Consider the following 20,435-nt stretch of genomic DNA (forward strand, 5'->3'; position numbering starts at 1 on the left):
ATACCATAGATTAGTAGAGTACCATGATTTCCTTTACTTATTCAAACAATTAAAGGTCTAATCCTGTAACCCTGACTCCATCAGCAGTCCTGTTGTCTAATTGTCTGAATATGGATAATTCAGACGAGCAAAGTTGCAGGATCACAGGACGATATGTTTGACCAGAGGCAGCTGTTTAATACATTTTCTTTGCTTCTGTCTTAAACATTAATATTATGACGAATAGAATAGCAAAGTAGTGTTCTAAAATTAATGTATGAATAGCTAGTTACCTTTCTCTCCCCTCAAAAAGTGCACATGGGAGGCTGCATCTTGTTTTTATGTGGTAAAATAAACACTGTCATTCAGCTTTGCCTAAGAAGGAGAGTTGATTTGAATACTAATACTGGACTGCAATAAAACTCAAGACAGACATTTTTCTTAGAGAAGAATACAATGTAATTCTTATAGAAGAAGCTAATTAAGTCAGAGGCAAATAGTTCTGTGCTTCTGAGGCTTATTACCAATGTTATTGAATGTTACTCCGATCTGGCTGTTACTCATGGTAATAAAAATGTGAATGTTTACCATGGAGAAGACTCAGACTTGGATGCCAGAAGGGACCACTATGATCATCTAGTCTGACTTCATGCACATTGCAGGCCACAGAACCTCACCCATCCAAAGATACCTTATTGTCTGTCTTTCCATTTTGTTAGTGGAGAAAACAATGGTTGTTTAACTTTCTTTTCTGTTCCTTTTGCATGGGATTATTGAACCTAAAGGAATGTGTTACAAAAGTCAGCTGTCTCAGTGAATCCAGTAACTTAATAAATTTATTTTTATTATATTTTAAATCAGACTAACAAGGCCCTAGCTTTAATTTTACAATCAACTTTGGGTTCTCGTAGGTGGAAATACATTAAACTAGAAATATGTCCCACAACATACTCTGGCGCCTCAAGACATAAAGCTTTTTAGAAGAAAATCTCCAGACAATGTGTCAAAATAGCAACAAAAGTGATGCTCTATGTGTACTTAACCAAAAGGAGTAGGTGGCTTGCTCAGAAGAGGAAATATCTCCTGTTCATTTTTGAAAATAATTTGGAGGAGAATCCTATCTAGAACACAGCGGGATATAAAATACTTTTAGACCCTTCAGCAATCACAATTCAAACCCTATCTCTGAAATTATGCTACTTCCTCTGGCAATATACTTAGGACATCTGATTTCCTTAGTGTAAGTGATTCCCTTTTGGCATTTTGTGTTTTTACATTATACTATATGCTTTCAGCTGCACAGTCAATACCCAGAATCAATACAACAGTGCTGATGCTCTTACAGCATTGTCATGCTCCGTCAGTGGTGCCAACCTTGAGTGTCTGTTTGTCCTCTTTTTCCACAACTGCCTTCACACGTTCTTCCATACTACATGGAACCTTCAAATTTTCCTCAAGATCCACTTCTACTTTTATTTCCACAGGAAACCAAGCATCTACTTTTGACTTCTTTGAGGGCAGTTGGTGTTAGCTGATATTTATGTATAATAAAAAATGTAAATGATCCAGATCCATCTGGTTGCGCTCAGAATCTTATTACTGCTACCCTCATCATCTTCCCCTGCCCCCTTCACTTATTGTCTTAAAATTATGTTGTAAGGTTTTTGGAGCTCTTCCTAGGTGTTTGTACAAGGCCTGGTACAATGGAGGCCCTGCTAATGGCTGAAGCTTTTGAGTACTACTATGATACAAATAAATAAAATAACAATAATAATTCTGGTTTGTTACTGTGAATATCAATGAATTATTCTTGACCATTCAGAATTATGGGGCCTGATAAAATATGACTATTTAGTAAATTCAGAATTACTTGTTAGGATTTATATATAATATATATTTTGCCTGAGTCTCCTAATTAACTCATGATATAAGGCATGATTTACATGGAGACAGTGAGAGGAGAATCAGGCCCAGTGTACTTAAGATGATTATTCATTATGAATCCTATTGAAATTAACTTGTCTATTTTGAATGGTTAAAAAGATAAGAATAGCCATAGTGGATCAGACCAATGGTCCATCTAGCTCAGTATCCTGTCTTCAGACAGTGGCTGGTGCCAGATGCTTCAGAGGGAATGAACAGAACAGGGCAATTTATCAAAATGATCCATCCCCTGCTGTCCAGTCCCAGCTTCTGGCAGCTGAAGATTTAGGGACACCTGGAGCATGGGGATACTTAATAGAGCCATCCTCTCCACAAGCTATTAAGTCATAGGAGGTGTGGCTTGTCAAGGTTCCTTCCCCACTCTGAACTCTAGGGTACAGATGTGGGGACCTGCATGAAAGGCCCCCTAAACTTATTCTTACCAGGTTAGGTTAAAAACTTCCTCAAGGTACAAACTTTGCCTTCTCCTTGAACCCTATGCTGCCACCACCAAGCGTATTAAACGAAGAACAGAGAAAGAGCCCACCTGGAGACGTCTTCCCCCCAAAATATCCCCCCAAACCCTACACCCCCTTTCCTGGGGTTTGATAAAAGTCCTTGATAAAAGTCCTCACCAATTTGCATAGGTGAACACAGACCCAAACCCTTGGATCTTAAGAACAATGAAAAAACAATCAGGATCTTAAAAGAAGAATTTTAATTAAAGAAAAAGTAAAAGAATCACTTCTGTAAAATCAGGATGGTAAATACCTTACAGGGTTATCAGATTCAAAACATAGAGAATCCCTCTAGGCAAAACCTTAAGTTACAAAAAGACACAAAAACAGGAATATACATTCATTTCAGCACAACCTATTTTACCAGCCATTTAAATAAAAGGAAATCTAATGCATTTCTAGCTAGATTACTTACTAACAAGTTCTAATACTCCATTCCTGTTCTGTTCCCGGCAAAAGCATCACACAGACAGACAGACCCTTTGTTCTCCCCCACTCCAGTTTTGAAAGTAACTTGTCTCCTCATTGGTCATTTTGGTCAGGTGCCAGCGAGGTTATCTTAGCTTCTTAACCCTTTACAGGTGAAAGGGTTTTGCCTCTGGCCAGGAGGGATTTTATAGTTCTGTATACAGAAAGGTGGTTACCCTTCCCTTTATATTTATGACATATCTAAAGTGATATTTATTTATTGCCTGTAAATAATGACACTTCATAATAGCTGACTCATAAGAATAGTCAAATGATTGTGCTGCTGCCATTTAGTGCAATCTTTCAAAAGATGTTGGTCATTCAACTGAGATAATGACCTCTTAATCATACACCATACCCCTGACCTGAAGGTCCATATTTTTTCAGTGCCCATATCTGGAGTTCCATGCATCAAACTCATTAAGATGATCTATTACTGTGGTTCATGAGAAACAAAGTTTCCTTTGATGTAAGAACATATATGTATACCAATAGCATCACTGTAGATGGTGTGAATTTCTGTTTAGTTCCTGAACCTTGGTTTTATTTTAATCTAGTCTGGTGGACTGAGAGAAAGAGAGAGGTGAGGGCTTTTGTGGAGACTTTACACAGCACCTGTTCATCTAGGAAGAGGAAAGAAAAGACTCTGTGCCTTCTCATGGGATTTCAGTTTTTTTTTGGTTTTGACTGAAGGATGGAATATGTTAGAAACAGCACACTCTGAGAAACTATTATTGTGTATTGCTAAAAGAAGAAGGGACTGCTGGGGAACTGCCCTTGAAGAAAAGTGAGTCTCTGATTTTAGGCCAGCATAAAGAGCCTGTGATAGAAGCAAATAGATAAACTCTAATGACTGGTGATTGTCAAGAGAACTAGGAGGTGGGTAGGCCATTCCGACTGAAAATTCAGGCAGCAAATAATGCTAGAATTTAGAAATCTAGAGCAAAGTGATATTTAAAACCCAAGAAAGCTGACAGAAGGAGCTGTTTCCAAAAGACTTGAGAAAATATTTAATTGAATTACAAAGCTACTAAGTGTCTACAAATTCTATTCAGTTGTGCTTGTGGGTAACATTCAATCTGACTATTTGGAGTGGTAGCTACACAGCTGGGGATTTAAAAACTGAATACTATAGGACAGGAGAGAAAAATGATTGTAATGTTTGGCCAAATGAAGTGTTCTCCATCCTGACTGCTAAGTCTCTTCTTCAGGTGGGAAAGCCACCCAGAGTGACAACAATGGTCTCAGGCCAGTCTGTGTCTTGACACAGTGAAATAGGTGATATGTCATTTCTACATTAGAATTTTGAGAAGAATCCAGTTCCATCCTGGCAAAGGTTCATAGGCCATACAGATTCAGAATGTTCTAAGCACCAATGTAACTAAACTACTTGTCACTTACAGAGAGGTCTTGCAAGAGCTTCACACATATTTTACATATAATGCAAAAGAGGACCAACTGGTATTTTTATTAGTTTTAACTAAACTTCAAAGCTTCTCCCCAATACACCCCCCCCCCATACCTTTTCACTTAGCACAATGAAATTTGTGCGCTTTTGTGTCAGAGCAGAGTTGGTCCTGAAAGTGAAATACACTTGCAGCAACATTCTTGCAGCATCTGAATTTTACTCATGTCACCAGCATGTGCTAGACAGAGGACTGGGCAAGAAAAGGAAATTTTGCAATGAAAGCATTTCAGAAAGTGAAGAGCTGAAATTTTGCCCAGCTTTCTTTCACATTTAATTAAAGCCTCATCCTCTGGAGAATACCCTGGAGATGATGAAACTCTTAAATCTGTTAGAGATCTCTAGAAATTTGGTTTTCCACTAAACTATTTTCATTTAAACAATCAAGCTGTATTGTTTTTCATCAATAAGCAGAGTAGGATACATCAGCCTTTTAAGTTAAGAAGCCCTGAAGGTTTAGAATTGGTCAGTGGCCAGTAACATTTTCCTGATTATATCACTGCACACAGATTTCATCAGTGATATCCTACTAGGCTGCAAGCTTCTTTTGATTCAATTTAAGAAAATTAAAATCTGTTAATTCAGAACTGTTTCATGTACCTTCCCCCCGACCGCACCTCCGCAGAATATTATCCAGTGCAGACCTATGGTACTGAACAGGGAGCTACTATTCTTGGAAATAAGTTGCTTATTTAAAAAGTAGAACAATTCTTTAAAAAAAGTCAAAACTAGTTTAATGTAAGAAGACAGCTCTATAATTAATTGCAGTATTTGCAGGCAATATTTTATACAGAGAATAATGCATATTCAACACTAGTTTAATAGTTTATTAAAAAGGGCTTAATGAGCTCTGCAAAGGCAGGGAAACACTGAATAATGCAAACTAGATGGAAAGTGCTTTGATAATCTTTTCTCGTTGACTGTCAACAACCCCGGACTAAAATGTTACATTTGATTGTCTTCTTAAATAAAGGTAGTGAAACAGCTTTTCCAAGATCTGTCTACCCCAAGCACAAAGCAGTAACTACCTACTTAAAATAGCAGTGCTATTGTATTATATATAGATACATTTATCATAATAGCTGATGCCAGCTCAACTTGAATTTCTGTGGAAAATGCATCTATTTAAGTGTTCAGGTGAGAGCTTGCTATCTGGAGTGAAAAGAAATATCCTTAGACTTCATAAGTCAAATGAGGAAGAAGACTCTTTTAGTCATTGCAATGTGGGCACTCACATCTAAGTGCCTTTTGGTGGCTAGGTGTGGTGCTGCAGTTTTTGTTTTTTTTTCAGACTCCCGGTGTGTCCTGCAGGCTGCCAGCTGACATTGGTATGTCTTTAGTGGCTTGGCCCTCCAGCCAAGTCACAAAGTCCAAATGAATCCCTTCCAGGGTAACAGAATCCAATAAACGAACAGTTCTCTTGCCCTTACTAGGGTCTTCAGCCCCAGCTCTAGGCCCTTTAAATCCAGCCCTTTGTTTGGACTCTCAAATAAGCCTGATCCCCCACTCTTGAAGTTTATGCCACTGTGACTGATAGGGGAACTTTGGCCCACCCACTATATAGGGTTCCTGGGTTGGTACCCAGCAAACAGTAGCTACACACTGCTTGATTTCAGTTCATTGCTGCTTCCTCCCAGGTCTCTTCCTACTTGGCCCCTTTTAGCTTCACCCTTTACTTTAAGGTTCAGTTTCGTAGGTCCTCTCTCTGCCTGCAAACCCAACTTAAGCAAATCCAGCTAGAACCAAACGGGTCATCCCTTAGGCTCTTTTGGCCAGAGAGGAGCACCCTTCCTGGCCCCTCCAGTCCCAACCAGGAACTGACCTCTCAGGCCCTGCAGCTCCTTTTTTCTGAGCCTGCTGGGTCCTGATTGGCTGCTTGAACTGCTGTGAGGCCTCTCTAGCCATGCCTCAAAGACCCTCCTTTACTGCTCCTTTCCTGTCACTTTGCTGCTTCATGGGGCAGGTTGTTGTCGGACCATGGGGCCTCCTACAGGGAGCTGCAAAGGCCAGGTATGTATCATTATTACTTACTGTATAGCAATTACGCAAGCTGTCCATCCACGACAAGGCACGGACATCAGAGAACAGTTTTGTCTTAGTGTTGAGCCAAGTCTTCATGCCAGTGGCTTCCTTTCAGCTTTCACCACTAGCAGTCATACAGGTCATTGACTCCTGAAGGCCATCACACACAGTAATGGTCAATTTCTCCATCGCTGTATCCATAACATATTTTGTTTTTTATGAGACAGGGTCGTTAGCTCTGTGCCTGACCCCCAACCTGGAGGACCAGGGTGTCTGTTTTGTCTGGCCCCTCCCCACAGACCAATCCAGCATGGTTGAACCTACCAGGAGCAAAAAGCCCCCACCAACACAGACTCTGGGAATCATTGGAGCACGCAAGATGCAAACTCAAGATTTATCAGAGCTACGTACTTTCAACTCTATTTTATAGTGCAGAATGCTGGGGAATGAGAAAGTACGACATGCCCAAACTGTCTTCATTCCACACAACCTGTCTCAGAAAAATCCTCCATATCTTTTGGCCCAGAACAATCTCAAATCAAAATCTATCGACACAGTGCAGCCAAGAGGATCTGAGTACCATCATTGCCAGGAGGCATTGGAGATGGATCGATCATGTGTTTCAGATGGAAACTGATTCCATCACCAGAGTAGCAATAAAATGAATACCTGAAGGCAAGAGAAAACAAGGCTGTCCAAAAACAACATGGCGAAGAGCTGTGGAAGCCAAGCTGAAAAACCTGGGACACAGCTGGGAAACCATTGAAAGACTCGTCAGAAACAGACAGGAGTGGAGGAGCTTTGTCACTGCCCTAAATGCCAGAGGCATAATAGGAACATGATTACAGTGATGATAGCAATTACCTGCTGAAATTGTTTTCTACCTATATCTCTGTCTACTTTACCTTCACAAGCAGGCAGGAAGCCATACCTTTAGGTTCTGTTCTCTGCGTAAACCTGCTGGGGCCAACCATCCACAAAAAAAAAAGTCCCTCACCAGCAGAGGCTTTCTGTAAACTTTATTCTGGAGTGTTAAAGTGCACAGGCTGTACTGAGAATAACAAAATGGGAGTGGGGTAGGAGCCTGATAATGTCACCATAATCTGGACCATAATCTCTTACTACTAAACTGTCCTTGCTGGAGCGGTGACTGTCATTTGGTGAAGAATGGGAGAAAAAATCCCTTTTAACACTGAACAAGCAATTTTACAAGAACAAGGAAACCTGTTTTATCCTCAAAGATACGCTGTCTCTTTCGGTATCACTGCAGACTTTTCTCTCGTCCTTTTTTCTTTGCTTTTTGTAAGTGGTGGTGGTGGTGTTTTGTTTTTTACTATCTATGTTTCCAAATACTGCACATTTCACAGCCTGTCCAGTAGAATTATGGAATCATGCAATTTTCAACCTTGTCAAAGCTGCAAGACCAGGCAATACAAAACCAGATGACACTATATAGGCATAGTATGAGGGTTTGCATAAAAATAATAAAATGGAAGACATACACGAATAAGGAGAGGAAGGAAGGAGATGATTGTGGAGGGGGAGGGAAGGGGTTAGGTGGAATGGAGCGCTCTCATTCTTTGAGCCATCTCAACATCTTTATCCAAATGTATCTAGAAATGAGATCCCAATTTCTTCAAATTCATATAAGTGCTATCTACAGTGATAACATATTCTTTCCTTGACAGCTAATTCAGACAGATCCGAATTCACTGCTCTATTCTGAGTGTACTATTCCATTTTTGTAAGATCACATGTTTGGTGATCATTGCAGCCTTTGAGAATGAACATCTTTGTGGGGGAGTTAAACCCATCTTAACAGGTAAATAATTCCCTGGCATATTATTTTTGGCTCTGAATCGGCTGCTGAAGCTGAGCGCTATTTTAACTTTTCCGTTTGTGTCTTTCCACAGTTGCCTGACTGTTGGACAGTCCCATTTGGACAGCACTTCAGGGATTAATCTGGAACATCTCACTACATCTGGAAGCAGTGCTATCTACATCACTGCTGAGTTACCTGTAATAAAACACTGAAACTCCACTTGCCTCTGTGTTCTCTTTGCCCCTGCCTATTCCCAACATGACAATTCCAGTGTTGCCAATTCTTGTGATTTTATTGTGAGTTTCAAGATACTTGTTTTTCTTAAAGCCCTGGTCCTTCAGTTAAGTGATTACATGATACTCTCAGCTTTCATTAAAAATAAAATAGTAGGATTTTAGTAGGGCTGGCTGTAAGATAGGTTATTTTATTAATGGAAATTTTTGACTTTTTGTCAAAACAAGGAAACACTCTCCACAAAAATTTTCATTTAGTCAAAAACTCAATTTTCTTCTGAAACTGTTTTGGTAGAAATTTTTCTACTAGCTCTAAGTCTTAGCTCTCATAGCTGAGGAAAAAGACTGAAGATGTGAAATGAGTGTATCCTAAAGAGGGCAAATTAAAAAAAAAGCACAAATGTATTTTTTTAATCTCATGATTTTTAAGCCAAATTCATAACTTTCTGGGGCCTGAGGCGTGAGTTTTGAATGGTTGGTGGTGGCAATACTGTAATACCCTGCCTCACAGTGGCTAGTTTCCCAACCAGTGCAACCCTCAAATTTAAGGTCCATTCTTGGCCAACTGATGTATTTGTAGGAAAAAGGGCAAGATTCTGCCCTAGGTGACAGACAGAGAGACCAGCTTAAATCAAAGTTACTTTACCTAACCCCTTCCACTTTCTGCCACTAAAAGGTCATAATTGCACTATTGTTTAGGGTTAGTTCTGAATTTTTTTTTTGTTAGTTTACCACTTTGTTTTGTAGTTTAAACCAAGTAAGAGAAAGTATTGGCAGAAACTCCTTTGATCTCGTTCACAACAGGCTCCCTGCCATAGAAACTCCACCTAGAGAGAGGTTGCAATGGCGTTATACCCCTATTTCATGGCCTTCTTCCACCCAAGGGCCTGCAGGCAGCTAGCAAAACTGTAAAATGGTTATGGTTGGCTGACGAGAGGTTTTGCTAATGATGCACTGAATCCATGGCCTGTCATGGAGCTCCCAGAAGAGGTTAAAACTCTTTTCTCCTGGTGTGAAACTAGTGGTTGAAATTAGAGCTGGTTTGGAACTTTTAACAAAACTGTTTTGCTGGGAACTGTTGATTCATCAAAACCAAAACTTTTAACTGAAATGTATTGTTTAAAAGAGAAGTTTTGTTGGGAAGGTTTCTCAGGTCCAGGATGCACTTCCTGGTGAGAGAAAATTAACCAAGAATAGCCAATAGCCTACAGATTAGGGCACTCCTATAGAAGACCCAGGTTCAAGTCCCTACTCTGCTTGATTTTTAACAGAGATTTGCACTGGGATCTGTCACATCCAGGTCAATATCCTAATCACTGGGCTATTCTAGGGTGGGGCTCTCTCTGGTTTTGATGAGAAATTCCCTCCTGGATGTTAGAAAACTTCCCAATGAACATTTATTCAACACTGATAGAAGAGTTTTAAGTGGGGTGCTCTGCTTGATTTGGTCAAGGACCTGAACTGGATTTACCACATCCCACATTAATGCTGCAATCACCAAGTTATTAGCTAATTCTCTCTCCCTCTCTCATCCCAAAACAACATTTTTCATGAAACAGAATTCTTGTTTTCCAGCCAGTATAATGAAAACACATCCTGGCCACCTCACCCCAGTTTGGGATAAATCTCCCTCTGGCTGCCATACTGCACTGGTGTGTGAAGGTGCTATATATGCCTTCCTCTACAATAACTGGGTGAATCTCTGTGGAGTGTGACCTCCCATCCTTTGGTGTGCACAAATGGGATGTGTCTCCTTTTCTAAGTTAGTTTTCTGTTGCTGTCTATAGTTTCCTTTAAAAATCATGTATAATTTGCACACACTTGTTAAAAACATATATAAAGAAATGAATACATTAAGAAATTGAATATTTTAAAAAATAAGGCAAATGAATGAATGAAAGTGTAATGAATGAATCTATTTCTATAATTAGAAATTAGCTTTACAGCTTTAGAGAAGGCTAATGAGAACCTATGATTTTGTGGATTGCTTTAATAGACAGTCTTCTCTCAGAAAAAAAACCATCTTCCCTCCCTGTGAATTTTTATACCCAAGGGTTAACTGAGTATAAATAGCTAGAGAGGCTACCAAATCAAACATCTTCCTAAACGGCTCCCTATCTCAAGAGGTCTTTCATGAGATGCTCTGAAAACAGAAGAGTGCAACACTTATTAGTCTGGTAGCAGGAGCTGGTAAATAAATATATAGCTAGAAATAGGATTCCTCTATTGAGATGGATTAAAGGTGACTAAGCGTTGGGGAGAGCAAGGAATAAGGTTACCCTGCAGAAAAGATATATAACAAACAATTCTTTGTAACAAGATGATGCCCTGATGAGTTTGTGTTATAAGAAGCTTGTGCTTGAAAACAATAGAGGAAACCATGAGAGACTCGAGGGAACTGGTTCTGGACCTATTGTGTGAGAATGCTGTTAGCTATGTAAAGAAGACTGCAGGAAAGGAGGCAGAATGTTAACATTCAATTCAGCATATAAGACACACACAAAGGCTACAATACGCTTCATATAGTTTTGCTTAGTGATAGAATCAGTGACATGTATCTATAATAAGGTTAAACATGATCTACTGATGGAACAAAAGGTCTTGGGTCCTGATCTTGCATACAGATGGAACCTTTATGCCCATACAGAACCCCAATGACTTCCACAGACTATGTATGAGCATGTAGGCCCAATCATAGACAACCGAATGCATGACTGGAGCTTGGAAGATAAATCAATTTGGTTGGGATCCTCTTGTGTCCAGAGAAGGAAAAGAAGGCAGAACAGTTCCAAGTGGTCCTCTCCTGAATTAGATCATCATTTCATTTAATGCAAGTGGTGGAGGCTGGACACTACACAAAACTATTTATGGCTTGAACATGGAGACTATTTCAGTGAAGTCCTGTATTATACAGGAGGTCAGACAAGATAATCAGTATGGTCTCTTCTGGCCTTATTATCTATGAATCCGTGATTGGGTCTAATTGGAGTGAAACCAATTCCTGATTAAATGAAAGGACAGAAAAAAAAACTAGAGATAGTAAAGCAAATATTCCTAAATCAGAATGTACTGCCTAGCAAAACATCTGCCATAATAGACTCCAAGTCAGAAAAGGTGAACAGGTGTTCAATGAACAGAGAGGAACAGAGCACTTCAGGATGAGAATGTAGAAAAAGCAAGGCAAAAGAAAAAAAGCTTTTATTCAATAAAAGGTGTCTCTTAACATTTACGTTTTGTTAAAAATGATGTTTCACAAATTCTGAAGTCAATAGAAATATTTCACACCTTTTAAAAAAGATTTTAATGAAAACAGTTGTTTTCTTTCACTTTAAACACATCCCTGCATTGTTTACAACCCTAATACTATGGTATTCTAACTGGCCTATTTTCATTGTCCAAGCTGATTGAAATGTAATCAATATTCATTGCAAAAATTAAATTAATTTTGAAAAATTATTTCAGTTTTAATAAACTAGATTATTAGAACCCAGCTAAGGACATTTAAAAAAAACTTTAATTTTTTTAAATTGAACTGTGCCCTTTCAATATAGTGGGCCAAATTCTGTTCCTTTACACTGGTGTAAATTAAGATTAATGCTACAGGATTTATCATGCTGTAAATCAGTGGGGTTGGGACCAGGCACAGTATGTCTGGAAATATTAAGCAGGTAGAATTTAAGATGTACAAGTCATTATGCTTGAACTTAATTTTTGTCTCTAATATATTTTAAGGAATAACATAATCTAAAATTAAAACAAATCAAACTCTAAGATCTAATTAATAAATAAATAAATTACATTAATTAAAAATAAATTTAAATCTAACCCTGAAACATACCCAACAAGCCCTCAAATATTAAAGGAGAAAAAGAGAGACACTGCTCAGTCAGAGCCGGGTAGTCTTCCCTCTAGGTAACATCAACTGCTGTATCTGCTCTGGTCTTTGGCTCACTCTGCCTGTATTACACTTGCTCTAGTCTCACCATACCTTTGTTGGATCATATTAAAGAAATTCTGTATTAAAATCACAAATGAGTTTGATTCCCCATAGTTTAAATTCCAGGGTATTACTAATTAAGAGGTCTCCTGGTTTTTGGTACTGTTTCTCTCCCTCTATGTGTGAAACTTGCAAGCTGCTAATTGCGTTAGTACATTCTAAGACAGAGTCTGTTCTCAAAGCATTTCACACAGAGAGAGACTCAAAGCAATACTCTGTAACAACAGAAACAGCACCCAGAGACTCCCCGCCCTTTTGTTGTATTAACAATTGTGATTAAAATAGAGATAGAGGATGTATGTGGATGGATGCTTGGTGTGGATAATAACTGAATGATCAGGGAGGTGCCAGCCTAAGAATCCAGTATCCATCGGCTGAAGAAGGTGTCAAGTGGAAATAACCAGAGGACCCCCGGAGGGCAGACTGGAATCCACCCAACAGCCTCAAGAATGGGAGAACCAAAGAACAAGATAACATCTGGCAGCACGGAGCCATCAGGAATGTGCTATCTGCTGATTGGTTCAGCAACAGCATGATGAAGCAATTCCCATAGACTGGCATAGGAAAAAAACTCCTATAAAAATGGACTCTAGAAAGTGAGAACTTTGGGGTCTGATTCTGCAAACCAACTTCCAGGAGCATCAGATGAGCATCTGACAAGGCCCTGCTCCCTCCTCATGTCCAGGCCACCTGGCCAGTGGCTTGGCATGAGCAACTCTAAGGCTGGTAACTATGATAACAACCTTGCAGAACCTGTGTGTGTGTGCATGAATGAATGTGTGAATAAATATGAGATTGAATGGAATGTTATAGCTATAACTAACTGCTTACTATGATTCTTTCTGTATTCACAATAAATGTGGTATTTTGCCTTTTCCCCTTTAATAAGATCCTGCTGGTTTTTATTTTATTGGTATAACACCTATACACTAACAAAGGTCCAGACTGACCCTTTATGATCAGCCCTGTGAAAAAAAGAGTAGTGTGGCACTATAAGGGACGTCCTGACTCAGAATTCCAGTCCTGCTTCCCATCTGCCGCCCACATCTCCTTGGTCCCAGGGAAGGAAGTTTATTTCAGCCCTCATTGGGTGTTTACTTTCTTTTTAACTCATTTAGTTCTAGTGGCTGCCAGGCTGTGGAGGCTGGGGTCCAGGCTTCATCCACTCCCTGTTTCTCTCCAACCCCTTCCTGTCATAGAATAATAGAATATCAGGGTTGGAAGGGACCTCAGTAGGCCATCTAGTCCAACCCCCTGCTCAAAGCAGGACAAATCCCCAACTAAATCATACTAGCCAGGGCTTTGTCAAGCCTGACCTTAAAAACCTCTAAGGAAGAAGTTTCCACCACTTCCCTAGGTAACGCATTCCAGTGCTTCACCACCCTCCTAGTGAAAAAGTTTTTCCTAATATCCAACGTAAACATCCCCCACTGCAACTTGAGACCATTACTCCTTGTTCTGTCATCTGCTACCACTGAGAACAGTCTAGATCCATCCTCTTTGGAACCCCCTTTCAGGTAGTTGAAAGCAGCTATCAAATCCCCCCTCATTCTTCTCTTCCACAGACTAAACAATCTCAGTTCCCTCAGCTTCTCCTCACAAGTCATGTGTTCCAGTCCCCTAATCATTTTTGTTGCCCTCTGCTGGACGCTTTCCAATTTTTTCACATCCTTGTAGTGTGGGGCCCAAAACTGGACACAGTACTCTAGATGAGGCCTCACCAATGTCGAATAGAGGGGAACGATCACGTCCCTCGATCTGCTGGCAATGCCCCTACTTATACAGCCCAAAATGCCATTAGTCTTCTTGGCAACAAGGGCACACTGTTGACTCATATCCAGCTTTTCGTCCACTGTAACCCCTAGATCCTTTTCTGTAGACCTGTTGCCTAGCCATTCAGTCCCTAGTCTGTAGCGGTGCATAGGATTCTTCCATCCTGAGTGCAGGACTCTGCACTTGTCCTTGTTGAACCTCATCAGATTTCTTTTGGCCCAATCCTCTAATTTGTCTGGGTCCCTCTGTATCCTATCCCTACCCTCCAGCTTATCTACCTCTCCTCCCAGTTTAGTGTCATCTGCAAACTTGCTGAGGTGCAGTCCACGCCATCCTCCAGATCATTAATGAAGATATTGAACAAAACCGGCCCGAGGACCAACCCTTGGGGCACTCCGCTTGATACCAGCTGCCAACTAGACATGGAGCCATTGGTCACTACCTGTTGAGCCCGACAATCTAGCCAGCTTTCTATCCACCTTATAGTCCATTCATCCAGCTCGTACTTCTTTAACTTGCTGGCAAGAATACTGTGGGAGTCAAGGAATAACACGTCCACTGCTTTCCCCTCATCCACACAGCCAGTTATCTTGTCATAGAAGGCAATTAGGTTAGTCAGGCATGACTTGCCCTTGGTAAATCCATGCTGACTGTTCCTGATCACTTTCCTCTCCTCTAAGTGCTTCAGAATTGATTCCTTGAGGACCTGCTCCATGATTTTTCTAGGGACTGAGGTGAGGCTGACTGGCCTGTAGTTCCCTGGATCTTCCTCCTTCCCTTTTTTAAAGATGGGCACTACATTAGCCTTTTTCCAGTTGTCCGGGACCTCCCCCGGTCGCCATGAGTTTTCAGAGATAATGGCCAATGGCTCTGCAATCACGTCTGCCAACTCCTTTAGCATTCTTGGATGCAGCTCATCCGGCCCCATGGACTTGTGCTCGTCCAGCTTTTCTAAATAGTCCCGAACCACTTTTCTCCACAAAAGGACTGGTCACATGCTCCCCATGCTGTGCTGCCCAGTGCAGCAGTCTGGGAGCTGACCTTGTTCGTGAAGACAGAGGCAAAAAAAAAAAAAAAAAAAGCATTGAGTACATTAGCTTTTTCCACATCCTCTGTCACTAGGTTGCCTCCCTCATTCAGTAAGGGGCCCACACTTTCCTTGACTTTCTTCTTATTGCTAACATACCTGAGAAACCCTTCTTGTTACTCTTAACATCTCTTGCTAGCTGCAACTCCAAGTATGATTTGGGCTTCCTGATTTCACTCCTGCATGCCTGGGCAATATTTTTATACTCCTCCCTGGTCATTTGTCCAATCTTTCACTTCTTGTAAGCTTCTTTTTTGTGTTTAAGATCAGCAGGGATTTCACCGTTAAGCCAAGCTGGTCGCCTGCCATATTTATTATTCTTTCTACACATCGGGATGGTTTGTTCCTGTAATCTCAATAAGGATTCTTTAAAAGACAGCCAGCTCTCCTGGACTCCTTTCCCCCTCATGTTATTCTCCCAGGGGATCCTGCCCATCAGTTCCCTAAGGGAGTCAAAGTTTGCTTTTCTGAAGTCCAAGGTCCATATTCTGCTGCTCTCCTTTCTTCCTTGTGTCAGGATCCTGAACTCGACCATCTCATGGTCACTGCCTCCCAGGTTCCCATCCACTTTTGCTTCCCCTACTAATTCTTCCCAGTTTGTGAGCAGCAGGTCAAGAAGAGGTCTGCCCCTAGTTGGTTCCTCCAGCACTTGCACCAGGAAATTGTCTGTGCACCGCTGTATTGCTCTCCCAGCAGATATCAAGGTGATTGAAGTCTCCCATGAGAAACTTGAAACTTAGAAGTGCTACATTAGAAAAGATTACAAACAAATGCCTTCTGAACCATCTTGGGATCTGGTCCTTGCATTTCATTTTTCAAAGAATTTTGCTATTTTTAAAGAAGTAAAGATATTTGTTGTGTTTTTTCCCCAAAGCTCTGCACATGACATGTGGATAGTAAATATCACTGCCCTGTCAAGCAGCTTGTGAGTGCAGGAGCTTCAATAAACCAAGCCAAGGATAAGTGAAGAGTCAAAGAATGCCCTTTTCCCTTTATATAGGCTGAAAAGTTGAGGGGACAGGCAAATGCTGTTTCTTGAGCTTGCTGACTAGAAACATGGCTGCAAGTTGAAAGAAGAGAACAAACTCTTGGGGCTGCTGGGCCTGCCACATACTTTTCTTTGATTGTATCTGAGAAACAAAGATGTCATGGCATGACATGCTGAATAAAGTACATTTGGGCAAATTTCGAAAACTTGCAGAAGCTATTTCACCTTCTCAGGCTCTGGAGCATTTTCTTAAATACATGGAGGTGGTTAAATTATCTCTGGTACTCAAGTACCAGATGGCAGTTCACTGTCAGGTTGCTTTTTAAGCACACATATGAAAATATGTGCCTGTAGGTCATTCCCTGTGGGTTAGAGCTGTGTGGAGGACAGAAATTCCATTTAGTCAAGGATTTTGAAATTCGGCTTCTCTCAGAATTGGAATGAAACCCAAACACTTCAAAATTCTCTGTGAAGGAAAATGTTAAAATTAGTCTTGGATCAAAACACTTTGTTTTAACTTTTATTTTATATTATATAATATAATATTATGCAAAATAAAAATTTATACAAAATGTCAAACTGTTTGGTTTTAAAAACGTCAAAATAGGACATTTTTGTCATCGTCAGACCTTTCTTTTATTCTCCTCAATGAAATTTTTACAAAATTGCCATTTTCATGAAGTGTTTTTGATTTTGGTAGAACTGCACATTCCAACAGAAAATGGTTCTTTCAAAACGTTTCCAACCAGCTTTACTGTTTCTGTTCCAAAGAAGAAAGAAATAATCTGTGAATCAGTTTGCAAACTCTAAGCTTTCTAAGGGGCGTATAGAATATTTCAGCTTTTATTAATTTGGTTGTTTTTTGTTTTTTACCCCAGGATGCTTTTGAGATACTGGCTGAAAATTACGAGTTCAGAGAAAATGAAGTACCTTGCCTTGCATTTATGAGAGCAGCCTCTGTGCTGAAATTCCTTCCATTTACTGTAGTCAGAATGGAAGATCTAGAAGGACTGCCCTGCATGGGAGGTGAAATCAGAAATGTCATTGAGGTAATGATACAGTGAATTCCCTGCTAGATGTTTCTTTTACAGCTCTAATTTTTTTAGGGGCCAAAGGGGGTCAAGATGTTTGTTAGTGGGGATAACTCTAATACAGGAGAAACAAAGTTATGTTATATTCGTTACAGTGTGTAAGTTAATACCCACTGTTTCATGTTATCTGTGTATATAAAATCTCCCCACTGTATTTTCCACTGCATGCATCCTATGAAGTGAGCTGTAGCTCACGAAAGCTTATGCTCAAATAAATTTGTTAGTCTCTGAGGTGCCACAAATATTCCTTTTCTTTCAGTGACTTCTGTGTATCTTTTATAATGATCTGACTTTTTGTGCATTCCTTAAATTTACAATAAACATTACCTGTCACAGAACCATTCCTAATGAATTAAGGCAATTCAAGGATAAATAATGAGATACCATGTATAGCGTGTTGCTTTAAAATACATTCTCTCATTTAAATGACTTAATACCTCTTCATATATGACTTGTTCTGCACAGTACTTGGCAACATCATTTTGTTAGTTTAATGCTTTATTGAAAATATTGTTTTGGCAAAACCTGTACATATTTTAGTAATTTAGGCACAGATTCACAGAAGTACTTTGGTGCCTAAATCCCACTGATACCTAAATACTTTTGTCAATCTGGGCCTTAGTGTTAATTTCTTCCTCTTTCCTACTTACAGAAAAGCCTTTCATCCAGGTGAGGGGCAAACTCCACATTCTTGTTGGAGCCTTGCGAATCTCCTACATTTTTCATGGCTTTAGTTTTTGGCCCTTTCAGGACCCCATGTCTCAGCCACTATTATTTCAGGAGACAATAGAGCAGAATGCTGTAGTTATCCAGAGAGGTCACTGCTGAACGTTGTGATTCACTCTGTTTCCCTTTTCCCCTTTCCTTCATGGGTTGAGAATATTGCCGCTACAATGCTCTTAGTCTCTGCTGGCCTGAGGACTGGGAATTCAATTCAGATCTCCAGCACAATGGAATGAAGTTTTTTTTTTTTTTTTTTTTTTACACTGAGAAAAAAATATAGATATCTCTATTGCCACAGTGCTTCTGGGTTTGTTTGTAATAAACTATCAAATGCTGAAAATATGATTTTCAGAACAGCTCAATGAAAAGGAGTACTTGTGGCACCTAAGAGACTAACCAATTTATTTGAGCATAAGTTTTTTGTGCATGTGAAATAATTGCAATCTGATAGACAATTGGGGAATAACTTGATGCCCAATTGCGAATAATGTGGAGTATTTTTTGTGGACCAAATCTTTACTCCATTCTTGAGTTAATGGAAGTTTTGCTTAAGTAAGGATTGCAGGATTTGGTCCTTTAGGAATAAAACAAGGGTGCTCTCTCTCTCTCGTGCTCGCTCTCTCTGCTGATAAGAGTTCCCACTGGACTATTATATTACAGTTAAATAATTTCAGAGTAAAAAGTAACCTATTACTGTATGTACAGGAGATTATTGAAGAAGGAGAGAGTTCTAGAGCTAACGACATGTTAACTGATGAACGATACCAATCATTTAAAGTAAGTATATTTTAGTCTTAGTTTTGTTGTAGTTGCTTAAAAGTGTGTGATCACTTTTTTCATGAGGTCTTGGGTTCTCATTTACTATGTCTAAGTATTTAGTTAGACTTTATAATAAAGGAGCACTAGAAGTACTGAATTTTGTTTAATTCAGTGAAAGAGCAGCACTTAAAAATAGAGACTGATAGAGTAAGAGAATAATTTTGAATCAGTTACCCTTCATCTTCTAATTAATGTGATGCAATGTAATTTACTATTGAACTTCAATTAAAGGGTAATTTTCTCCCCAAAATTGATGTAATATACCCCCTTTTTTGCCTTAGGCTTAACCCAATGTATTTTTGGTTCATTAGTCATGGTTATGGCACAGCACAGCCTTATTCTGATCTTATAAAAATGTCAAGTTGAGGGTGATGACTAAGATCTATCTTTCATTCTGCTGAAACATGCCTCACAGGGAGAGGAGGCACGGGTGGAGGGAAGGCTTTGTTAGCAGGCTACTTCTAGATTCAGAAGTACATGACCATTCAGCTTGAATAAAAAGTAGATCAGAATCAGATGAGGTAGTAGAACAGTTCCCATTTAGTGAACTTTCAGTACATTCTCCACCAGAGAGGCTCTCTATTTCAGTATTTTATCTCTGAGAAAATTTTAATTTGATGGGTGTGTCTTTCCACGCATAGCACCCTTTGGTATCATATAGTATAAACAAGGGGTAGAGTGTTTTTTTGCTAACACCCACCTTAGCTTGTTGCTAAAAACGTTGTTCTAGTTAAGGTGATGATATAAGGACACAGTTGAAGAAGATAAGCTGTCTGGGGCCAATACTGGTCACATAGGTTATGTCTACACTGCAATTAGACACCGACAGCTGGCCCATGCCAGCTGACTCAGGCTTGCAAGGCTCAGGTTGCGGGGCTGTTTAATTGTGGTTTAGATGTTTGGAATTGGGCTGCAACTCGACCCACGGGAACCTCCCACCTCACAGGGTCCTAGAGTTTGGGCTCCAGCCCAAGCCCAACTGTTTACACCACAATTTAACAGTCCCGTAGCCTGAGTTCTCTGAGCCGGAGTCAGATGGCCCGGGCCAGCTGCAGTGTAGACATACCCTTAATATACTGAATAAAGATCTTATTGCATTTGTCCAGAAAAGGGTGGAGAGAATGATTAAAGTCTCATTTGAGGAGAGATTGAAAAGAGTGATTCTTTAACTTGGCTATGTCTGCACTACTCCACTGTAGTTTGAACTACAGCAGTGTACACTAAATTGCTGCACTGTGACTCGCCAGTGTGGGTGCTGAGGGTGCGAACTAAAAAGTTCCCAGTTTGTGTTAATGTAGTCCTGTTTGAAGGACTATGGCCAGTGAGAGAGTGAGCTGCTGTGCAAACTTCCCAGCCTGCACTGCTCTGCCAATGTACCTCAATCCTGCCCTGCAACCCCACTATAACTGTAATGCTGGCCCTCTCTTGCACACAGACTATCATTCTGAATGATTCCAACCTGTGTGGTAGTTTTGTGATGCATGCACATGTCCACTGAGAAGTAGGATAAGACTACAAAGCTCCTGG

At 40.1% G+C, this 20,435-nt stretch overlaps 1 protein-coding gene across 1 annotated transcript in view; it reads left to right on the forward strand.

Moving 5' to 3' along the window:
- The window catches only part of DNTT (DNA nucleotidylexotransferase), a 150,048-nt gene that overhangs the window by 34,189 nt on the left and 95,424 nt on the right, over positions 1-20,435 (forward strand). Inside the window, exons 4-5 of the mRNA XM_007053018.3 lie at positions 17,154-17,324; positions 18,795-18,866. Coding sequence (XP_007053080.2) covers positions 17,154-17,324; positions 18,795-18,866 — 243 coding nt within the window. The remainder of the gene's footprint in view (positions 1-17,153; positions 17,325-18,794; positions 18,867-20,435) is intronic.

Source organism: Chelonia mydas, chromosome 7, assembly GCF_015237465.2.
Source record: "Chelonia mydas isolate rCheMyd1 chromosome 7, rCheMyd1.pri.v2, whole genome shotgun sequence".
NCBI classification, from domain to species: domain Eukaryota; kingdom Metazoa; phylum Chordata; order Testudines; family Cheloniidae; genus Chelonia; species Chelonia mydas.